The sequence below is a fragment of the Nymphalis io genome, chromosome 24 (assembly GCF_905147045.1).
Source record: "Nymphalis io chromosome 24, ilAglIoxx1.1, whole genome shotgun sequence".
Classification (NCBI taxonomy): Eukaryota; Metazoa; Arthropoda; class Insecta; order Lepidoptera; family Nymphalidae; genus Nymphalis; species Nymphalis io.
In genome coordinates this window covers 5,876,593-5,897,284 of record NC_065911.1, presented here as the reverse complement: position 1 = coordinate 5,897,284, position 20,692 = coordinate 5,876,593, and the positions used below count along the sequence as shown (strand labels likewise).

Sequence of the window (20,692 nt, the reverse complement as noted above, 5' to 3'; positions counted from 1 at the left end):
TTTTTTTTGTAATATGCCTGATCTTACCCATGAAGGCGTAATGGGTAGCGTTTAATGTAATTTAAAGGGTAGTTACACTTACAGTAATATGTTTGGACAACATTGAACGAAACATTATAATTACGTATGTATGTGTAATTTTTGCGCATATAAACCTTTATAACTCTACTTATGATTCATATGAAAAAAATATTATTAATATTCATAAACTTTCATTTAATACAAAAGTACTGAATAATTCTAACATACCTTTTGGTGTTATTTTTCTTAGATAGCTATTTATATAAGAAGTTAATTAACTTAATTTATTAATTGCAAAATGTAAATTGCAAAATTTCATGTTAAGGACATTTGTTGACATTGACATTGGTGTTTATAATCACGTTCATCTTGTACTCATAGTTGTAAAAACATGCATGTGTGGCATGAAAATCTGTCCGTGTATACACCAAACCGTACTGGAGAAGCGTGGCGGAATAATTTCTAAACTCTTTTAAAGGGCCTTAGCCTAGCAGAAGGACATTTACAGGCACTTTATTATTTGAGAATTTAACTTTCTTATTAAATTTTTAATTATTTTATAGTTTTTGTGAAGCTAATCCGTATTATTTTATGTATTTAGCTAAACTTAATTAACCGTTTATTGTAGTTCAACGAACCTCTATTAACTTCAAGATTTATAATCAGCTTTAATTACATATGGTCGAAGGTGACCGTTCACCATTTTAACAAACATTTGTTCGTCGTCATTCTTAAAAAAATATTTAAAATATTATACATATACTACAACCACGAGTTGACTTTTATTAAGGGAACCCCCCACCCCACACCCAAGCTATCTAAATAGTAATTACTTGTAGTAATTATATTTTATACCAATATTGATAGAAATTATTATTAATATTTTCGGCATAGGTGATTGACCCTTGATCAAGTATTAAATTTTTTATTTATAGTCTTATTATATAATATGCATATACGCGACATCCCTAACGCTACAAATACTTTGATTTGAACATTTGCTCTAACAATCTCGACGAAGTTCCGTTGCGACAAATGCAGATGCATTCCGTTTTCCTGATTACATCGACAGCTAACGTTGATCTGATATTGAAAATATTATTCTGTAGTTATAGTCTAGACCAACACTCTGTATCGTATACCTTATCTCAGATACTTTAAGGGGAATATTTGTTTCGTAATGTAAAAGCAAAAATATCGACATTTCGATCTTAAGAGAAGATGTTTTTTATAATATAGTTAAGTGGACGAGCTAATGGATGTAAGTGGTAAATGGTGGTAAGTGGCCACCACCTGTAAATATTAAGATTTCCCTATATCACCAATGTGCCACCAACTTTGAAAAGAAAGATGTTATGTCCCTTGTGCCTAAAATGTCACTGACTCACTCACCCTTCCAACCGGAACACAAGAATACTAAGTACGGCTATTTAGTCCACACAAAGCCCTTACATCATATACTGCTAACAGTAACAGTAACAGCCTGTTAATGTCCCACTGCTGGGCTAAGGCCTCCTCTCCCTTTTTGAGGAGAAGGTTTGGAGCTTATTCCACCACGCTGCTCCAATGCGGGTTGGTAGAATACACATGTGGCAGAATTTCAATGAAATTAGACACATGCAGGTTTCCTCACGATGTTTTCCTTCACCGTTAAAGCACAAGATGAATTATAAACACAAATTAAGCACATGAAAATTCAGTGGTGCTTGCCCGGGTTTGAACCCACGATCATCGGTTAAGATTCACGCGTTCTTACCACTAGGCCATCTCGGCTTTTTATATACTGCTGCGCATCTTTTATCTTCAACTTTATACAATCGATCTGTTCAAAGTATATCTAATTATCAACATAACGTTCGGAAATTTTGTCGCCTTGAGCATTGACTAATAATAATAACATAATAACATCCTGGGATTTTTTTCACACACGGCCATCTGATCCCAAATTAAGCTTGTACAGAGCTTGTACTGTGGAAACCAGACTACTGATATACTATACATACTATTTTTCTTTAGTAAAAACATACTTATATAGATAATTACATCCAGACTCAGGACAAACAGATATGTTCATGCACACAAATATCTGTCCTGGGTGGGAATCAAACCCACAACCTTCGGCATGAAAGGCAAGCGTCCACCAACCACGCCGACCGGCTCGTCAAATACTAATATATATTTGTTTAATATTCTGCGAGTAAATCCACGGTTGTCGGCAGTAGTAATACAGCAAGAACTTGCTTACTAAATAAACTAAAAAAAATACACAAGGCATTTCATATATATAATACACATATGTTTGTTTATATACAAAGAATACATAAAAGTTTTTTTTCATGTAGAATGTTACATTTATTTTAAAATCTTTTTACTTTATCTATTATTTCATGTAATAAATCATTAAATAAAATAAAATTGAAGTGTATGTTGATGCATTTAAAATAATTGTCTCTTGTTAAGATAAAATGGCTTTTAGTGAGTTACCAGTCTTTTAATAATTTGAATATTATATCTGTATAATTTATCACAATATATGTTAAAACGGTAGAATATGGAGGATTTTAATCACGAAGTGAATTTTTACGCAGACAAATCAACGGACTTTGCTAGTATATATATATATGATGAAAAACAAAAAGTGATATCAAATATTGTCTTAAATAAAAAAAAAGGGAAAAAACAGCACTTAAGAAACTTGTTAGAACTCAAATATGTATAAAGTTTAATATAGAACACAGATAGAATGTCACGCCACTTTACATTTATTTGATATAAAATATGTTTTCTTTTCTGAAATTTGTGTTTTTTTTACTCAAAAAAGGCTTCCAGTTGAACTATGTATAAATACTGGCAGCGCATTGAATGTCATGCGCTATTAATTTCCAATCAAAAGTCAATCAATTACAATACAGATCGACGATGGTCGACGTCCAGATTTTATGAAATTTACCAAAATTGTTCTTAATGATTAATGTTGTTAAGTTTCAGATAAACGTCGCTAAAACATTTCTCTCCTTTTTGAATAGAAAGCTGAAGCTTAGAACACCACCCTATTCCAATACGGATTGGTGGACGTGTGACAGAAATTCATCCAACGCTAATTGATATCTCACAATGCTTCATCGTCACGGAATAATTATAAACATAAATTAAGGATACGGAAAGGCACTAATAATCGTTTGGTTTTCGATGCGTCATCTGGTAATATCGACGTATTATATCCGCTTGGCTGTCTTGGCTCTAAATATTATATTTTACTGGTGGTAGGAAGCTCGTCTGATTAAGTACCAGCCCCTCATCAAATATTCTACCGCAAAACAGCAGTACTTGGTATTGTTGTGTTCCAGTTTGAAGGGTGATTGAGCCAGTGTAATTACAGGCACAATTGACATAACATCTTAGGACCCAAGGTTGGTGGTGCATTGGCGATGTAAGCGAACGTTAACATTTCTTCCAATGCCAATGTCTATGGGCATTGGTGACCACTTAACATCAGGTTGTGGCAACCTACTATACTCGCCCGCCTACCTATTGTATAAAAAAATCCATTATAAAAACCATTAATACTACTAACTGAATCACACAGGAAAAGTAATATGAATTAAGATAATACTATCAAAAATTCACACAATCACGTTAGCATTGCATACAAGACTTAAGATAAATATGATTTAAAATATGACGAAAACCAACCAACTTTTCAAGCCACACTAAGCAGTAGCGTATGCTGAATCACAACAAGAATAAATATGCAGTTGTGTTTGACAAATTTTATCTCATATATCACAATTCCTTGCATTATATAAGATCCGCGCAAAACTGAATAAATGATGCTGAATTTAAATAAGGGGATTTCGCCAAACATTCAAATCTTGCAACGCCCAGTGAAATGTGTCGCTTTCTTGACCAGTTCTATTCTTATTCAGATAGAGAAATGTTTACAACATAATTGAAGTTTCAAACGTTTATTTTATGTGATAGCTGAGATGGCCCAAAGGTTGAAACAAATGAATCGTTTGCGATGATTGTGGGCGCACTACTGAATTTTTGTTTATAATTCATCATGTGCTCGGTGAAGGAAAACATTGTAAGACGTATGTGTCAAATTAAATTCTGCGACATGCTTATCCACCAATAGAAAAGCTTGATGAAATAACCTATAAATCTTCTTAAAATTAGTGGTCATTAGCCAAGCCGTGGACATTAACAGGCTGGTACCACTACTTCATATTATAGAGACAGAGAACGAAAACAAGCACTATGAGAGCCAAATTTCAAGGTCAAACTTAATTGTGCCGCTCTTATATGTAACGTAACAAAATGTTTTTTATTTTACATTTTTTTTTCTATCACATATTCTATGTTGTACAAAATACTCAAAATAAACATTTGTTAAAGACGTTATAAATGAACGAGGTAAATCCATGTCATTGATGTGTGACATCTATTACCTCACCTTGGTGGTATCACCGACTCGTCAGCCGTGATGGCAAATGACTCCCAGGCGCCACGATCTACTTCTTTATAAAAAAATAACACTTTTCATTTAAAAAATCAAAGTGACAAAAAAGTAAAAAACAATACAGTAATATTCCACAGCTGGCCAGCCTCTTCTCTCTTGAAGAAGAAGGCTTAGACCTTATTCCACCATGCTGTATTGAATTAGTAGTGCTCACAGTAACTATAGTTACACTAGCTTACATCACTAATTATTGCCGTTTAGCGAAAGAATATATGATAAGTATGGAGTACACCTACGCAGAGAGGCTTACATGTTTAAAAAAAATCTTGTAAAAATACTCTCAACAGATGATAACTTTATAGGTGTTAAAATATTGGCCAAAACATCTTTATTAATTTATATAAAAACATAAAAACTTTAATTCTCAAACAGCAATTTTTTTCAAAACATGTTTCATACTCTTACTCAAATAACTTATACAACATATTCAAAGACCTTGCCAAAGTTCTTAGTCAGTAAAACAGAAATTTGAATTTATGTATAGTGTATACATATATATACACACTTAAGTTGAGCCCACATGACTAATCCTTTTAATCTGAAATTGTGCAACTTGTGAGTAGTTTACACAGGGACAAAGCCTCATAGTTTCGTTACGCTGCTTCTAAGTTATAGAACCGTATATGCTATACGAGTTTAGAAATTAATATGAACTTACTAAACGAGTCCATCTAACATAATATATGTGTGTAACATAGTGTTATCAAGAGCTTCATTTGTATTTATAATCTCATCTTAAGGAAGGTTTCAAAAAATTTTTCATCACTGGATAGGAATCATTTTCTTTAGAGTGAAACATTTTTTTAAATCGTTTTTATTAATTTTAGGCTTATTTAAAAATACACTTAAAAAAATGACAAAGTGTACGGTAATCTGTGGTAATTAAATTTAATTACAATTAATATATACTTAAATAAATCCATTTTATTTACCAAATCCCTATACATAATTAATTCCGCGTCTGTTATATATTAGTCATAATAGTGTTTGAATTTTCTTTAATAAATGTTCATATTTATTTTTTCTTTCCTCATATAGCAAGCTAAAGTTTTGTAATAATGTAATGTTAGAAAAAGTTACTATCGAAAATCTAATAATATATTCATTATAGCCTTGAACACGTCAAGCTGTAAATACTTTAAGTTGGACACAATGGCCTCAATTATACATACAAACTTAAATACTTCCGTAATACTTGCGTTAACTTATTACTAACTTTAAGTCTTACTTTTGTTTTCTTTTCAAAACTTCACCGACTAAATAATTTAACAGTCAGTTCAGAAAGTTTGGAGAAAAACTATTCCTAATAGCGACTTTATGTAATGCAAACTTAACCCCCGCCCCTCGACCCCTCCTCCAACAAATCAGGGAAATCTACTGAACCCTGAAGTTCGAACAAACAACGAACAATCATCTGTCCGGGCTCGAGCAAATGTCGTTTTGCTATGTAAATGTATGTAAACTCTGTTGTTATTATATGACATTTTAGCGTCGACGACAACGACACGATGTCGATACGACAAAACAATGTGCTTAGAAAATAATATTTCGTTATTTCCCAGAGCGATTTCTAAGTCCACTTCTTGCAGCGATTTTTATTTTATTAGTATTGACCATTAACCATCTCACTTTGCGTATCTTAACTCGGACAATTCTAAAAACCTTACCAAATACAACAAAGAAAAAATATATAATAGATTTTGATACCTAATACGTGATATTCTGGAACATTATTCACTCATGGCTATCTGATCCCAAGCTAAGTAGAGCTTGTATCATGGAAACCATACAACTGATATACTACATACTATTTTTCTTTTGTAAATACAATATTATACAGATAATTAAACCCAGACTCAGGACAAACAGACATATTCATGCACACAAATGTCTTTCCTGGGTGGGAATCGAACCCACAATCTTCGGCGTGAAAGGCAATCTACCAACCACGCCAACCGGCCCGTTACTATTTGTTCCGTGACTAGAATGATCGAAATAGCTTATATTAACACTTCTGGTATAGTAAACCCCTATACGTTTATATATGATTGTTATGCAATTATTTAATTTTATTTTTAATCCACCTGTATAATATTATAAATAAAATAAATATAAAATTATAATTTAAAGTGACTTTTAAATGGTTGTTTTGCAAAATCAAACAGATGGATTCTACCCAAAAGTTTACAATAAAAAAGTTACCTTTTTACTTATATAATATATATCAATATATTTATTTAGAAGTAATGTACCTAATGCCAATGTATAATTTATCACATTTATTAATTGATTAATAAAAACAATATTATAAAAGTTTGTTTGCTTGTAATTTGCATTCAATTTTCAGTTTTGTCTGGAATACAAAAAAGGGATACTCCTCCTCGCCCACATACGTGGGCGAAGCTGCATGGGCAATCTAGTCTTATTACAAATGTAAACATGCTGCCTAACGAAAGATACATTGCCTCTAAGGAGTCGGAATACCAATATATTTATTGAGTCTACTCGTATAAATAATTTTATAAACTCGAATATAACAAGCTTAATACAGATAACACTAATTGTTATCAGTGAACTTGTTATTGTTATAAATACAATATTGATAATCCATTCTTAATATAGCTTGTAAGTTAAATGAATAGCGGGAGGACAAGACGAATCGTAACACATAAAATTTAAAATTTTCGAGAAATTTCTGGGAATATTCTTTATTTAAAAATCACACATAAAACAGAGCTTTCGAGAAACGAATATTCTTTATTTAAAAATTACAGACAAACAAAATTTCGAGAAATTCTGCTTTATTTAAAAACAATTTACGAGTGAAAAATATGTGTAAGTAAAATCGAACTTTATGACTGTATTTTCGCTACAAATAGCTATGAACGACAAATAGAACTAGACTAAATTAATGCACACGGCCGTACATTTGCGACTGAATTTTTAACTGTGTTTGCAAAAGTCCGTGGAAGTTAATTGGTATTTAAAAGCAATGTCAAATCTTTATTTAATGTTAAAATGTTACATTTTGTTTATTGATTGAAAGAATTTGGTACGAAAAATGTTAAGCAATGTATGTTTTAACATTCAATATTATAAATTAATTTCGAGATTGTTTGGAATTTAGTGGAAAAGAAATTAATGTGTTTTTATTTTGTTATACAAATAATTTTTGTCAATAATGTGATTCGATACATATTTTCTTTTTTCATAAATTAGATTGAAATAGGCTGACCTGATGATGAGCGACCAACACATAGACATGGGCGCTGTAAGGAATATAAGTCATTCCTTACATAGCCAATACACTACCAACTTTGGGAACAAAGATGTTATGTTTCTTGTGCCTTAACACTGGGTCACTCTCGATTAAACCGGAACACAACAATTCATGTATTGCTGTTTACGGATAGAATATCTGATAAGTTTGTAAAAGCCAGATTTCTTCTGTTACGAGTTTATTTGCACACGCTATAATTTGTTACAAGCCGAGATGGCCCTGTGGTAAGAACGCGTGAATCTTAACCGATGATCGTGGGTTCAAACCCGGGCAAGCACCACTGAATTTTCATGTGCTTAATTTGTGATTATAATTCATCTCGTGCTTTACGGTGAAGGAAAACATCGTGAGGAAACCTGCATGTGTCTAATTTCACTGAAATTCTGCCACATGTGAATTCTACCAACCCGCATTGGAGCAGCGTGGTGGAATAAGCTCCAAACCTTCTCCTCAAAAAAGAGGAGAGGAGGCCTTTAGCCCAGCAGTGGGACATTCACAGGCTGTTACGGTTACGGTTACGGTATAATTTGTTACATACTTATTATCGTTAATTGCTTTACTATGTCGTGATCATAACGTTATCGTGTTTAAAAAAAAAGTAATTAAACCATACACTGTACTTGAAAATTATATACACTTAAGGTGGCTTATTGAAGATATTCAAGCAATTGCTAATCATGTATTAATTTTAGAGGGTTTAAGGATGCAAAATAAAAAAATAAAATATACATAGTGGATAATACACGTAATAATTATGTACTTTCTATGCCTCCAATCTCATATCCAAAGGGATGGCAACTCAACAACAACACAGCGAGCTCGAGGACTAACGTTTTCCGTGCTTTCTGAGGCACACGATTATAACAAAACAACTTCCTAAATTCTAACTGAAAAAATCCCATTGGTTTCATAAAGGAAAATACTGTTTTTTTTATATTCGCCGGGAGGGCAAATGACTCTACTCCACCTGATGGTAAGTGGTAGTAGAGTCCAAACGCGATGACGGCCAGTACAGACGCGAAAAACGTTCTGCACTAGCCGCCTTCGCCTAGCCGGCCCGCAAGATGCCTCTTCACGCCTCGTTTGAAGGAACCCGGGTTGTAAGAGGAGGGGAACACGTGAGCTGGTAAGGAATTCCATTTTTTGGAAGTGCGACAAAGAAAGGAGTTGCCAAATTTCTTTGTTCGCGATGGAATTGATGTCACAGTTAGGCGGTGACATCGAGAACCAGCTCGCGTGGACTTAAGAAGGAAGGGGGAAGCAGGAATTAGAGAGAATAATTCCTCAGAGCACTTGCCGTGATACAGTCGATAGAAAGCGCTCAGCGCTGCTATCTCTCGACGCAATTGTAAAGGTTCGTGGGTGTTTGTGACCTTTACTTTACCTGTTTATTGGACCGACCCTCGAACCCGGAATCTATAGCCTTACAAGTTAGCTACTAAATTTCACAAATTATTTCGATTATCTTATTCTGAAAATGAGGTCGTCTAAGTGTATCATCTAGATGGCAATTTGGAACCTAGAAACTGGAAGGTAATGTCAAACTCGATTTTATACGCTTTATGCCAATGGTCTGAAAATAAATTTCTTTTTTTTTTTATTTGATCGTGAATATCGATCGTTTTCGTTATCGTCAGAAACGAATATACGCTTAATATACCGTGCATCCAGTATTTAAAATACACACAGAATTATTTAAAAAAATATTAACTATTTCTTCATTTGAACGTTAAAATTTTAAAATTATATTTTTTACAATTTTTAAACAAAACGTAAAGGTATACAAGGATTATTATAGAACAACAAAAAATAATATAAAATATAAAATATGATTAGGTAGGAAACCACTCATCAAACATCACGTTTGTGTTTAAACAGAATATATAAATATAATTATATACGATTATTACAAGTATTTTTTAATTATTAAAAGGAGCAACTACTGAGTTACTTGCTGGTTCCTCTCGTTAGAATCAACATTCCGAACCGGTGGTAGTTGTATGTTCAAAAGTGTGTTGAGGGCCTACTTGAAAAAAAGTATATTTTGACGTCACTTCTTATACATAATAACTCGTTAATATCCTATTACATAACCATAATACTTTGTGTATGCGTGTCACAATTAAGAGCATATTATTCTTTATCAGAAAGTGACTGATCGATTTTCCTGTATTATGAAAACACCTAATTAAACAATTTTGTGCTTTAAAGCGCTTTGAAGTATCATACAGCAACTATTAAATTTAATTCTCTAAAATAACATTAATTGATGTCATTACGTCGTAATAATGAACGTACGTGCATTCGACAGTGACACGACCCAGCGGTCTGCGGTCACGGCTCCATTTAAAAAGGCTTATTAAAAATCCTTTCAGGAACAGAAATGAATTTGGTTTTTGAGCTGAAGCGTTGTCAAAATATTCTAACTCATTATGAATTATGACGCTATTATTAATGTAAATATTTTATATATATTGTTTGGTCTAGTTTGTTTGTGTTACCATCCGAGTGGTACCGCGCACTAATCATTTATTACACCGACATAATGACTTTGTATTTCTTTGTTCCAATTTGAACATTTTCGACACATTGACAGTGCACTGACGGTGTAACGATTGTTTTCTAATTGCAGTTTCGTTGCCTACTTACCATCAGGTGACCCTTCAACTCCAGGTCATCAAGGCAAACAATAAAATTTAATGCCAATGTTTCCATACATAATTTTGATTTAAATCGATTATTCGACACCTTGAATACATTATACTGTTAATAATATAATATTATGATTCCTTGGTTTGTCTAGTGGCTAGCTATAAGGCTTTAGATCTCGAGGTCCTGGTTTCAAACTCTAGGTCGGGCCGATAAAAGTTATTGAGTTTTCTCAGTAGCAGCTTTGAGAGAATAGAGAGTGCACCTGTGTTTACGCACACACTTGTGCACTATAATATGTCCTGCGCAGTTGGCTAATCTCTCATCTGATTGGCCACCGTGGCCAAACCGATCAGGGGGGCTATTATTATTAATATATATTATTAACATCAATTATCTTATGTTCGAACTAATTGTAAGAACAAATGTATTGTAATTTAACTCGGGACTTCCATTAAATCAATGTTCGAAGTATTTTGAACTAAAAAATAATCCCCGATCCAAAACAGGCTTTCCAAAAACCAGACACAGCGACAAATAATTGTGATATTATTTATATTGACACGAGAAAAATCAGTATAAAAAATAGAATTTAAATTATTTTCCATTTATTATTTTACGAAAATAAATGATATTATAATATTTAATGTAAATGTTTTTTATGCAATAGTTATTACCTGCCATCTAGTAATATTCAAATGCACTTATCTGTTCTCTTACACTCTTACAAAATCTCTTTCACCAAAGGTTGTCCGGAGAGTTATAAGAGATAAGAACGCCTTTGCGCACCATTTGTTGTTTGATTAATGGTTTTCTGTTACTCTTATATTATTTGTTTATTCATATTTTTTTCCAAAAAAATATTAAATAAAGTGGAATATATTCTTAAAGATAATAAGAGAATCATCATCATTGCGTGATGGAAGTTGCTTAACCATTTTCGGATTATGCAGATTTATTTGAATTGAATATTTTAAGAATATTTAGGTTCAAAACCGAATCATTGAATTTTCTATAAGAAACATTTATCGTAGTTTCTTGGGTGACTTCGACTTATATACCGTGACGGCTAACAGCGTGACGTTCTCTTATGCCGTCATATCCACTGCCACCAGCGCTCTCTAATCCCTTGAACATATGTGCGCATCCTACATACTTCGTTGCTTCTCCGTGTGAATGTGTGTGTACAAAACCAACAAAAATACATTTATTTTATGAACACAACTCTATACCATCCACTCATCAGATATTCTACCGCAAAGCAGCAGTACTTGGTATTGTTGTGTTCCGGTTTGAAGGGTGAGTGAGCCAGTGTAATTACAGGCACAAGGGACATAACATCTTAGTTCCCAAGGTTGGTGGCGCATTGGTGATATAAGCGATGGTTAACATTACTTACAATGCCAATATCTATGGGCGTTGGTGACCACTTACCATCAGGTGGCCCATATGCTCGTCCGCCTTCCTATTCTATAAAAAAAACTATCATTTTCGATGTCATGACGGGCCAGTTGGCTTGATTTGTAAATACTTGACTTTCACGTCGAAGATTGTGGTTTCGATTCCCATCCAGGACAGACATTTGTGTGCATGAACATATATTTTTGTCCTGAGTCTGAGTCTAATTATCTATATAAGTATGTATTTACAAAATAAAAGTAGTACATGTAGTATATCAGATGTCTGGTTTTTTACCAATGACGATTTGACGGTTAAGTGTGTCTACCTATTTTAAATAAAGTAAATGTATATTTCATTATTTAACTACGCACTTAAATGTATAAACTTCAGTAAATCATTGAATTTAATTAATTGTTGTTAATTTTAAACCAAATTTTATTTTCATCATTTTATACATATATTAATATAAATATTTTAATGTACGATTGGTATGATCTGTATTTAATATTAATTACTTGTTAACAAATATATTTGCGTGCCTATCGTGGGCGAAATGTATTAGAGACTTATAAAGAAATCATAACATCTGTAAAACTATGTTTCATGCAAATAAATGATTATTATTATTATAGTACAAGCTTTGCATAGTTTGGCATCAGATGAACGTGGGGGAATAATGTCCCAGGATATTATCTATATTTGATATCATTATTATTATTTTTCCATAAAGTTTTCTTTCTTACAATTCGTAAAATGAATTCCAAAAAGAATAACTGTAAATCAACTTCGTAGTCCCAAAACTATATTGTTATATATATTCATTACAATAAATATATAACATGCTATCAATGTACCATGTATTTATATAATCCAAGCCTTTGTGTCGTTCATCATGATGATTTTATGTGTGTTCGCCGGTCGAATAGGTCCATGAAATGCATTAGACTAATTGATCAGATAACAGTTGCTTTCACTCGGATTCGCGTGTACACCACTAGGGATTTCCGACATGTGAGCCTATATTTAAACACGATATATAACTAGTTACTGTCTACTGACTATCGATTGTTAATTTTATTTGTATATTTTTTTAATAAATACGTGTACTTTTTTTTTTTATTTATTTATTTCAAGTAGGCAGTTAACAATTTCTATTTTATTTTAAAATGATCTTATAAAAATCGTCAACAAAACGAAAATATATAGGCCTCGTAAAATTTATCTTGGCCACATAAAACTTTGGTCTTGCCTTGCCATTCCTACTTATGTATTAGAACTACGAACAACGAGTAGGAATAAATGTATAGGAGTCATCCCATACATTTATTTTTACTACAATAGTTACTATAGTACGATACTATAGTTTTAATAACAAATTGTAAACTTCATGTCGACACTTCAACCTATGCTTCAAGTATATTCAAGTAAAGCGAAACGTTTTGAAACCATATAATTTCAAAGGCTACTTGATTAAATGAATTTAATTTGGTTATCATTGTCATCTAAAAATTACTAACTAATAAAAACGAAAACTGACTTTTAAATTTATCTTCGAATTAAGAAGTTCTCATAAAAGGAATCATTCGCTGTAATTACATAACACTACCTAGTATTTAACGTCAGGTATAAGAAGTGATAGCTGCATTGATAGTGCTACGAGTGAGATAGAGACAGCATACACTGACACGTCAAATGGAAGAAGTAAGAACGCCGTTGATTTTGTCATTAAAATTCTACCCTCAATAATTGAATAAATATATGAAGATGTTATTACATTTTTAAATTAATTTATTTTAAATGTATTTATTTCTATTAGTTTGTTGCGTTCCGGCTTGAAGGGTGGTGAGCCAGTGTACAGGCAAGGGACATAACATCTTAGTTCCCAAGGTGAGTGGCGCATTGGCGATGAAAGGAATAATAATAATAATAATAATAATATCCTGGGACATTTTTCACACACGGTCATCTGATCCCAAATTAAGCTTGTATAAAGCTTGTGCTATGGAAACCAGAGAACTGATATACTACATATACTACTTTTCTTTTGTAAATACATACTTATATAGAAAATTACACCCAGACTCAGGACAAACAGAAATGTTCATGCACACAAATGTCTGTCCTGGGTGGGAATCGAACCCACAACCTTCGGCGTGAAAAGGCAAGTATCTACCAACCACGCCAACCGGCTCGTCGTGTGGAATGGGAATTAATATCATGGGAGTTGGTGCCCACTTACCATCAGGTGACCCATTTGCCTGTCCGTGTAAATATAACAAAAAATATAAATATATTTTAAGTTAACTTACTCGTATAACGTTTTCATTATTCGTAAAATTATAAACATTATCTAAATTATTGAAGTTTTTTCTCTTCTTCGTGTATGTATATATTTTATATGTATTACTACAGTAAAATATATTTTACTGTTACATTTTATATGCTTTGTTACGAAAATTCATTGTTTGTATTTTAGATACGAAGATATACTATTTCAACAATAATCAGTTATATGATATAACTACAAGATTAACATCTAAAAATTGTAAAGTGATAAAAGATATTTTAATACACGAACTATGCTAGACTTATTAATTTTTACTGGTGGTAGGGCTTTGTGCAAGCTCGTCTGGGTAGGTACCACCCACTCATCAGATATTCTACCGCAAAACAGCAATACTTGATATTGTTGTGTTTCGGTTTGAAGGGTGAATGAGCCAGTTTAATTACAGGCACAAGGGACATAACATCTTAGTTCCCAAGGTTGGTGGCGCATTGGCGATGTAAGCGATGGTTAACATTTCTTACAATGCCAATGGCTATGGGCGTTTGTGACCACTTACCATCAGGTGGCCCATATGCTCGTCCACCTTCCTATTCTATAAAAATAAAAATAAAACTACTTATTTTATTAGATAATAGAGATTTATTAGTAGACGATACTACAATGTTTTAGGAATTACTTTAGATTCAAAGTTTACCAAAAACTAAATTTAAAACTCATGTTATATATAATGTATTGTATAAATAACTTGAAATTAATTCGTTGATGTTCATACAGTATATATAAATAAAATTGTATATGATTATTACAAGTAATAATTTATGTATATTTTGAATTAGGTTTTAAAAATTAAAATTATTAAACCAATTTTTACTTGAAAAATACGGGCCAGCAATTGCTGTTATTAAAACTACTCTATATAGATATTGTTTAAAAAATAGCCATGTCAGCTGACAGTAGCAACGATATTTGCCTTCATCTATATATGTCAACGTTAACCAATAGAGAATATAATAAATTACCAGAACAAATGGTCTGTATATTTTGTAAGAACAATTTGAAATTTACTAAAGAAAATTATTATGAAATATCAGTATATGATATCCGACAATCACTATAATAATTATATTTTTTTTTAATATATACGCATAGAAATAACCAAAAGCCGTTATTCAATAATTCACGAATAATTATAGTTGAATAATAGTTAATATATATTTAAAAGTTTTTCAAACTATTTCAAATTGAAAAAACCTCTTTGAATAAAACCAAGGAGGTTATTTAATTTTAAAAGTAAAATATTTTTAAACAATTCGAAATAACAAATAGAACGTTGTTGAAAATTTACATTTGTTTTAAGCCCATCTATCTGGTAGGTCGTGAACTTCTGCGGTCGGTGTCTTGAAATCTTATATAAGTAAAAGATAATAAATCCATAATGAGGGAAATTGTACACATACAAGCTGGACAGTGCGGTAATCAAATCGGAGCTAAGGTAAAATATATTTTAAGAATTTCTAGAAAATTTAACAAAATAAAATCTTTTTACTACTCGACTATATCATCTAATAAAACGATTAAAAACTAAAGATATAGTAAATAATTTTAACGCATATTTATTTCCTTTTAACGCCATTACTAAAAAAACAGTTCAAAACTTGGCCAAACCAATCCCAATAAAACTACACTAATATTGCTTGTATAACTATGCAGTGACATAAATCTTACATTTCCAGTTCTGGGAGGTTATATCGGACGAGCATGGCATAGATCCAACTGGCACATACCACGGTGACTCAGACCTTCAATTGGAACGGATTAACGTGTACTACAACGAAGCTACTGGCGGTAAATATGTACCGCGAGCCATTTTGGTGGACCTCGAACCTGGTACCATGGACTCTGTCCGATCTGGACCATTTGGGCAGATATTTCGTCCGGATAATTTTGTCTTTGGTCAGTCTGGCGCAGGCAATAATTGGGCTAAGGGTCATTACACTGAAGGCGCAGAATTGGTTGATTCTGTCCTCGATGTCGTGAGGAAAGAGGCGGAAGGGTGCGATTGCTTGCAAGGGTTCCAGTTGACGCACTCGCTTGGTGGTGGTACTGGAGCTGGTCTAGGAACACTTCTGATTTCAAAAATAAGAGAAGAATATCCTGATCGCATTATGAATACATTTAGCGTAGTGCCGTCCCCTAAAGTATCTGATACAGTTGTGGAGCCTTATAACGCAACTTTGTCAGTTCATCAACTCGTAGAAAATACTGATGAATCTTATTGTATAGATAATGAGGCATTGTATGACATTTGCTTCCGAACGCTAAAATTGACCACACCGACCTACGGCGACCTGAACCACCTTGTGTCCGCTACAATGTCTGGAGTTACCACTTGTCTAAGATTCCCCGGTCAATTAAACGCCGACTTGAGAAAGCTCGCAGTAAACATGGTTCCCTTTCCTCGTCTCCATTTCTTCATACCTGGATTTGCACCTCTGACATCTCGAGGAAGTCAGCAGTACCGAGCGCTTACAGTACCAGAGTTGACTCAGCAAATGTTCGATGCAAAGAACATGATGGCTGCCTGTGACCCTCGCCATGGTCGCTACTTAACTGTGGCTGCAGTTTTCCGAGGCCGAATGTCAATGAAAGAAGTTGATGAGCAGATGATGAATATTCAGAACAAGAATTCATCATATTTCGTAGAATGGATTCCCAATAATGTAAAAACTGCAGTGTGTGATATTCCTCCACGAGGTTTGAAAATGTCTGCTACTTTTATTGGCAATTCGACGGCTATCCAAGAGCTGTTTAAACGAATTTCTGAGCAGTTCACAGCTATGTTCAGACGTAAGGCATTTTTGCACTGGTACACTGGAGAAGGGATGGATGAAATGGAATTCACTGAAGCTGAGAGCAACATGAACGACTTAGTGTCAGAGTACCAGCAATACCAAGATGCCACTGCTGAGGAAGAAGGTGAATTCGATGAAGAGGAGGAGGGTGGTGATGAAGGGGATTAGACTTATTTTTTTAAGATTTTCATTATATTGTTTATTTTTAAAGTTTTATTATATTTTTAATTCGAAATAGTATTTCATTTTTATTTAATATATTTAGCTCACACAAAATAGAAAACTTTGCAATACAGAATCGTAATTTTTGAACAAATATAAGCATTATTATAACATTTTTAATAAGTGATTGTTTTCTTGTATTGGGAAACCTAGTAATGATAGTCTAACCTAGTATTAAGTTTCTTGTTGAAATTTTCAATTTTAAAATGTAGTTCAATTTTCAAAAAGAAAATTGTTTGAATTGGCTTGGAAATAATGATTTGTATTTCTCTTTAAGCTTGTATTCTCGTCTTCAAATCAAATAGCTTTTTCGTATGACCATTCTATAAGAGTAATCAAGTTAGTAGTAAGTACTTAATGATTGTGTAAAAACAATTGACCAATACGGAGCCTTTGTGCAAAAATTATAATGACTGACGTAAGATGACCGGCCATTTTAAAATTTGATTTTTTGTTAATGATTTTGGTAACAAATATTTAAATAAAGGTACTAAATAGTACAAAATAGGTGCTAAATGCTGGTAGTATTTTAAAGCTGATCCGTCACTTTGTAAAGACATTCAGATAAACGCATAGTATAGGTCTTATTATAAGCCGAGATGGCCCTGTGGTAAGAACGCGTGAATCTTAACCGATGATCGTGGGTTCAAACCCGGGCAAGCACCACTGAATTTTCATGTGCTTAATTTGTGTTTATAATTCATCTCGTGCTTAACGGTGAAGGAAAACATCGTGAGGAAACCTGCATGTGTCTAATTTCACTGAAATTCTGCCACATGTGAATTCTACCAACCCGCATTGGAGCAGCGTGGTGGAATAAGCTCCAAACCTTCTCCTCAAAAAGAGGAGAGGAGGCCTATAGCCCAGCAGTGGGACATTCACAGGCTGTTACGGTACGGTTATAGGTCTTATTTAGTCTACTTGATAACACGTGTTATCTATTTGATACCTAAACATACATTTTTTATTAGATCACTAACTCAAAATGTAAAGATTATATTAGCGAAATCAAAAAAAGTATAAAGGTGCGTGTATATCTTACCCGTTCACTGCGCCAACCTGTTTTATATGCCACTTTTAATTAATAAATTGATTTTTGTACAAATGAGCCAATTGAGGTAAGTCACTACGCCCATAGAAATAGTAGCTACTGTCAAAGAGAATAGAATCACAACGTCATGCCTACTGTAATAAGTTTAAGCCATGGGACCTAACCTTCCACGTTAAATACGTTGAATCATCGGAATTAAATAAATAATTAGTCGTCACGGGTCCGGGACATTTATAAATTTTTAAACTATATTTCTTTGATATTAATTTAGTTGCCAAATATTTAAACAAAGGTATTTAATCTTGCTAATATTTTAACGTTCATCTAACACTTTGTACAGTAATTTTGATAAAAAAACCTTACTACATATAATATTATGTTTATACAGCGCGACACGCACATACATAGGCGTAGTGGCGAGACGTACCTATAAATGTTTTATTATAAAAATAATAAGATCTAGTATCTGCACATTTTGTAAAGAAATTTATATAAACAAAACACGATCATGGTCAGAAAGTGATATGCGACATTGACCATAATAATCATAAAGAAAACGAATAAACGCATCAAAATAATATATCACCGATCGGTTGTCAACATTTCACGGGTGAGTTATAAAGTGAGTTCTTAAAGGATAACGCTACAGAATACTGCAATACGAAATGTTTTATTATTATGCATTAGAATAGCTGGACGTTGTTCACACTCGCGACAGAGTTCCATTTGTTATGGCCACGGTCAAAATAATGGAAAGAACGCGGTTTAAGCCCATAACGTATGAAATGGATGCAAGCAGTCAAGACGCAGCTATACTAAGCCTTTAGTAAGCTAGTAATTTATAATAATTACCATACAATCTAATCTATAATAATTACCATAAAATCTGTAGCTACTCAGGGATTTATTTAAAAAACTTATGCTCATCAGGTTTAAAACTATTTCACCACAAAATTCAATCAAAATCGGTTTTCGATTTAGCCTTAAAACATAACAAACAGAGATACTTTCGTATTTGTAATATTAATACATAATTAACACATGGATAGTTTCAAAACCACTAATACGAGTTAATATTTCGTACTCTGCATAAATACATTCGTACAAAATATCAAACTAAATCCAAAACTACACTAAAAGCAAATTAATGTAGCGTACATTGGAAACCAGCTGAATAAGTATAATTGAGGCCGACGCCGTTGAAAATATCTTCGCTTTGAAAATAGCCGAGATTCGTATCGATCGTCAAATGAATGCACGGTTCGGCTTTTGAATATTCTACGAGGTTGGTATGCGCAGACTAAATTAAGACAGTCGCAATTTTAAATTATATTATGATATTAATGTATAAGTGTTCAAGATCGAAATACAGTATGCCAAATATTATTTAATTTCTTCTTCGTCAATTGATGGCGTTAGATACATTTTACATCGCGCTATAACAATGTTTTTTTTAAAGTAAATTTGTTTGTGTAAATTTATAAATAAGTTTGTGTAAATTTATAACAGTCGGTGGTTTTATTTTGAAATCTCACAGTACCAATACTACCGGGTAACCCCAAACAATAAGCTCTTTTAGAACATTCATGTCCGGTTAATATATTCAAGAAAGGTTTGGTTGGACAGTATCCACAAATTATCTACGAGCTACCATAAGCTTGCAACTATGGTAGACACCAGCAGTGCTTTTCTCTAAAAAGTGATCATAACTCACCCGTGACATGTTGACAACCGACTTATTATGCTTATATTTTGATGCGTGTATTCTTTAAAAGCTTTAATTACTATGGTTAATGTCCCATCTCTTTCTGACATTTCGCGACCGTTCTCTGTGGTGTTCAAGTTTGTTCTTACAGCAAAGCCCTACAGATCCTTTGACAGATACTAATGTTTTATTAAAAAATATATATAAACGTTAATTAGGCAATTCTATTAATCTAATCTGTTTGCAAAACGAATAATGTTTTATGTATAGCTACTAAGCTTTAATGAATGGCGATAATCCATTTACTTTAGTTACACTAAAATACAATAGTCAGACGAATAACTTAAACAATACAATTTTACCGACGGGTAGTGATCCTAGTACAAAAGACTTGTGGTCCATGAGATGGAAATACCATGTATAACATAAAAAACATGGATATTTTTTTATTACGTCGAGAGTGTCTAACGTTAAAACTGAAGAAACTTTTGTCGTTAGTGTGCAAATTTACGTTAGATTACCTTTCTATTTGCACATCGCAGAACATATACTGTTTCAAATATTACTCTTATAGTCAAATTTGTCCAATAAATATATAACTAGCTGCTCGTCTCGACTTCGTTGGAAAAAAAATTCGTACAAATTAAATTTCTACTTTAACGGGAAATGAGGGCAATTTTCTTACCGGATGCTCACGTTATG

General features: G+C 32.9%; 2 protein-coding genes across 3 annotated transcripts in view; both read left to right on the top strand.

Annotated features, from left to right (window-relative positions):
- LOC126777842 (uncharacterized) overlaps positions 1-20,692 on the top strand; it is a 119,532-nt gene that overhangs the window by 41,369 nt on the left and 57,471 nt on the right. The gene's annotated exons all lie outside the window — the stretch shown is intronic.
- On the top strand, positions 15,516-17,247 carry LOC126777894 (tubulin beta chain). The gene is made up of 2 exons (XM_050501187.1): positions 15,516-15,652; positions 15,894-17,247. The coding sequence occupies exons 1-2, from the start codon at positions 15,596-15,598 to the stop codon at positions 17,178-17,180; spliced, it is 1,344 nt and encodes a 447-aa protein (XP_050357144.1). The 5' UTR covers positions 15,516-15,595; the 3' UTR covers positions 17,181-17,247.

Coding starts and splice junctions, on each gene's coding strand:
- LOC126777894 (XM_050501187.1), top strand. CDS start 15,596: ATGAGGGAAATTGTACACATACAAGCTGGACAGTGCGGTAATCAAATC. Junction 15,653..15,893: donor GTAATCAAATCGGAGCTAAG/GTAAAATATATT, acceptor TTACATTTCCAG/TTCTGGGAGGTTATATCGGA.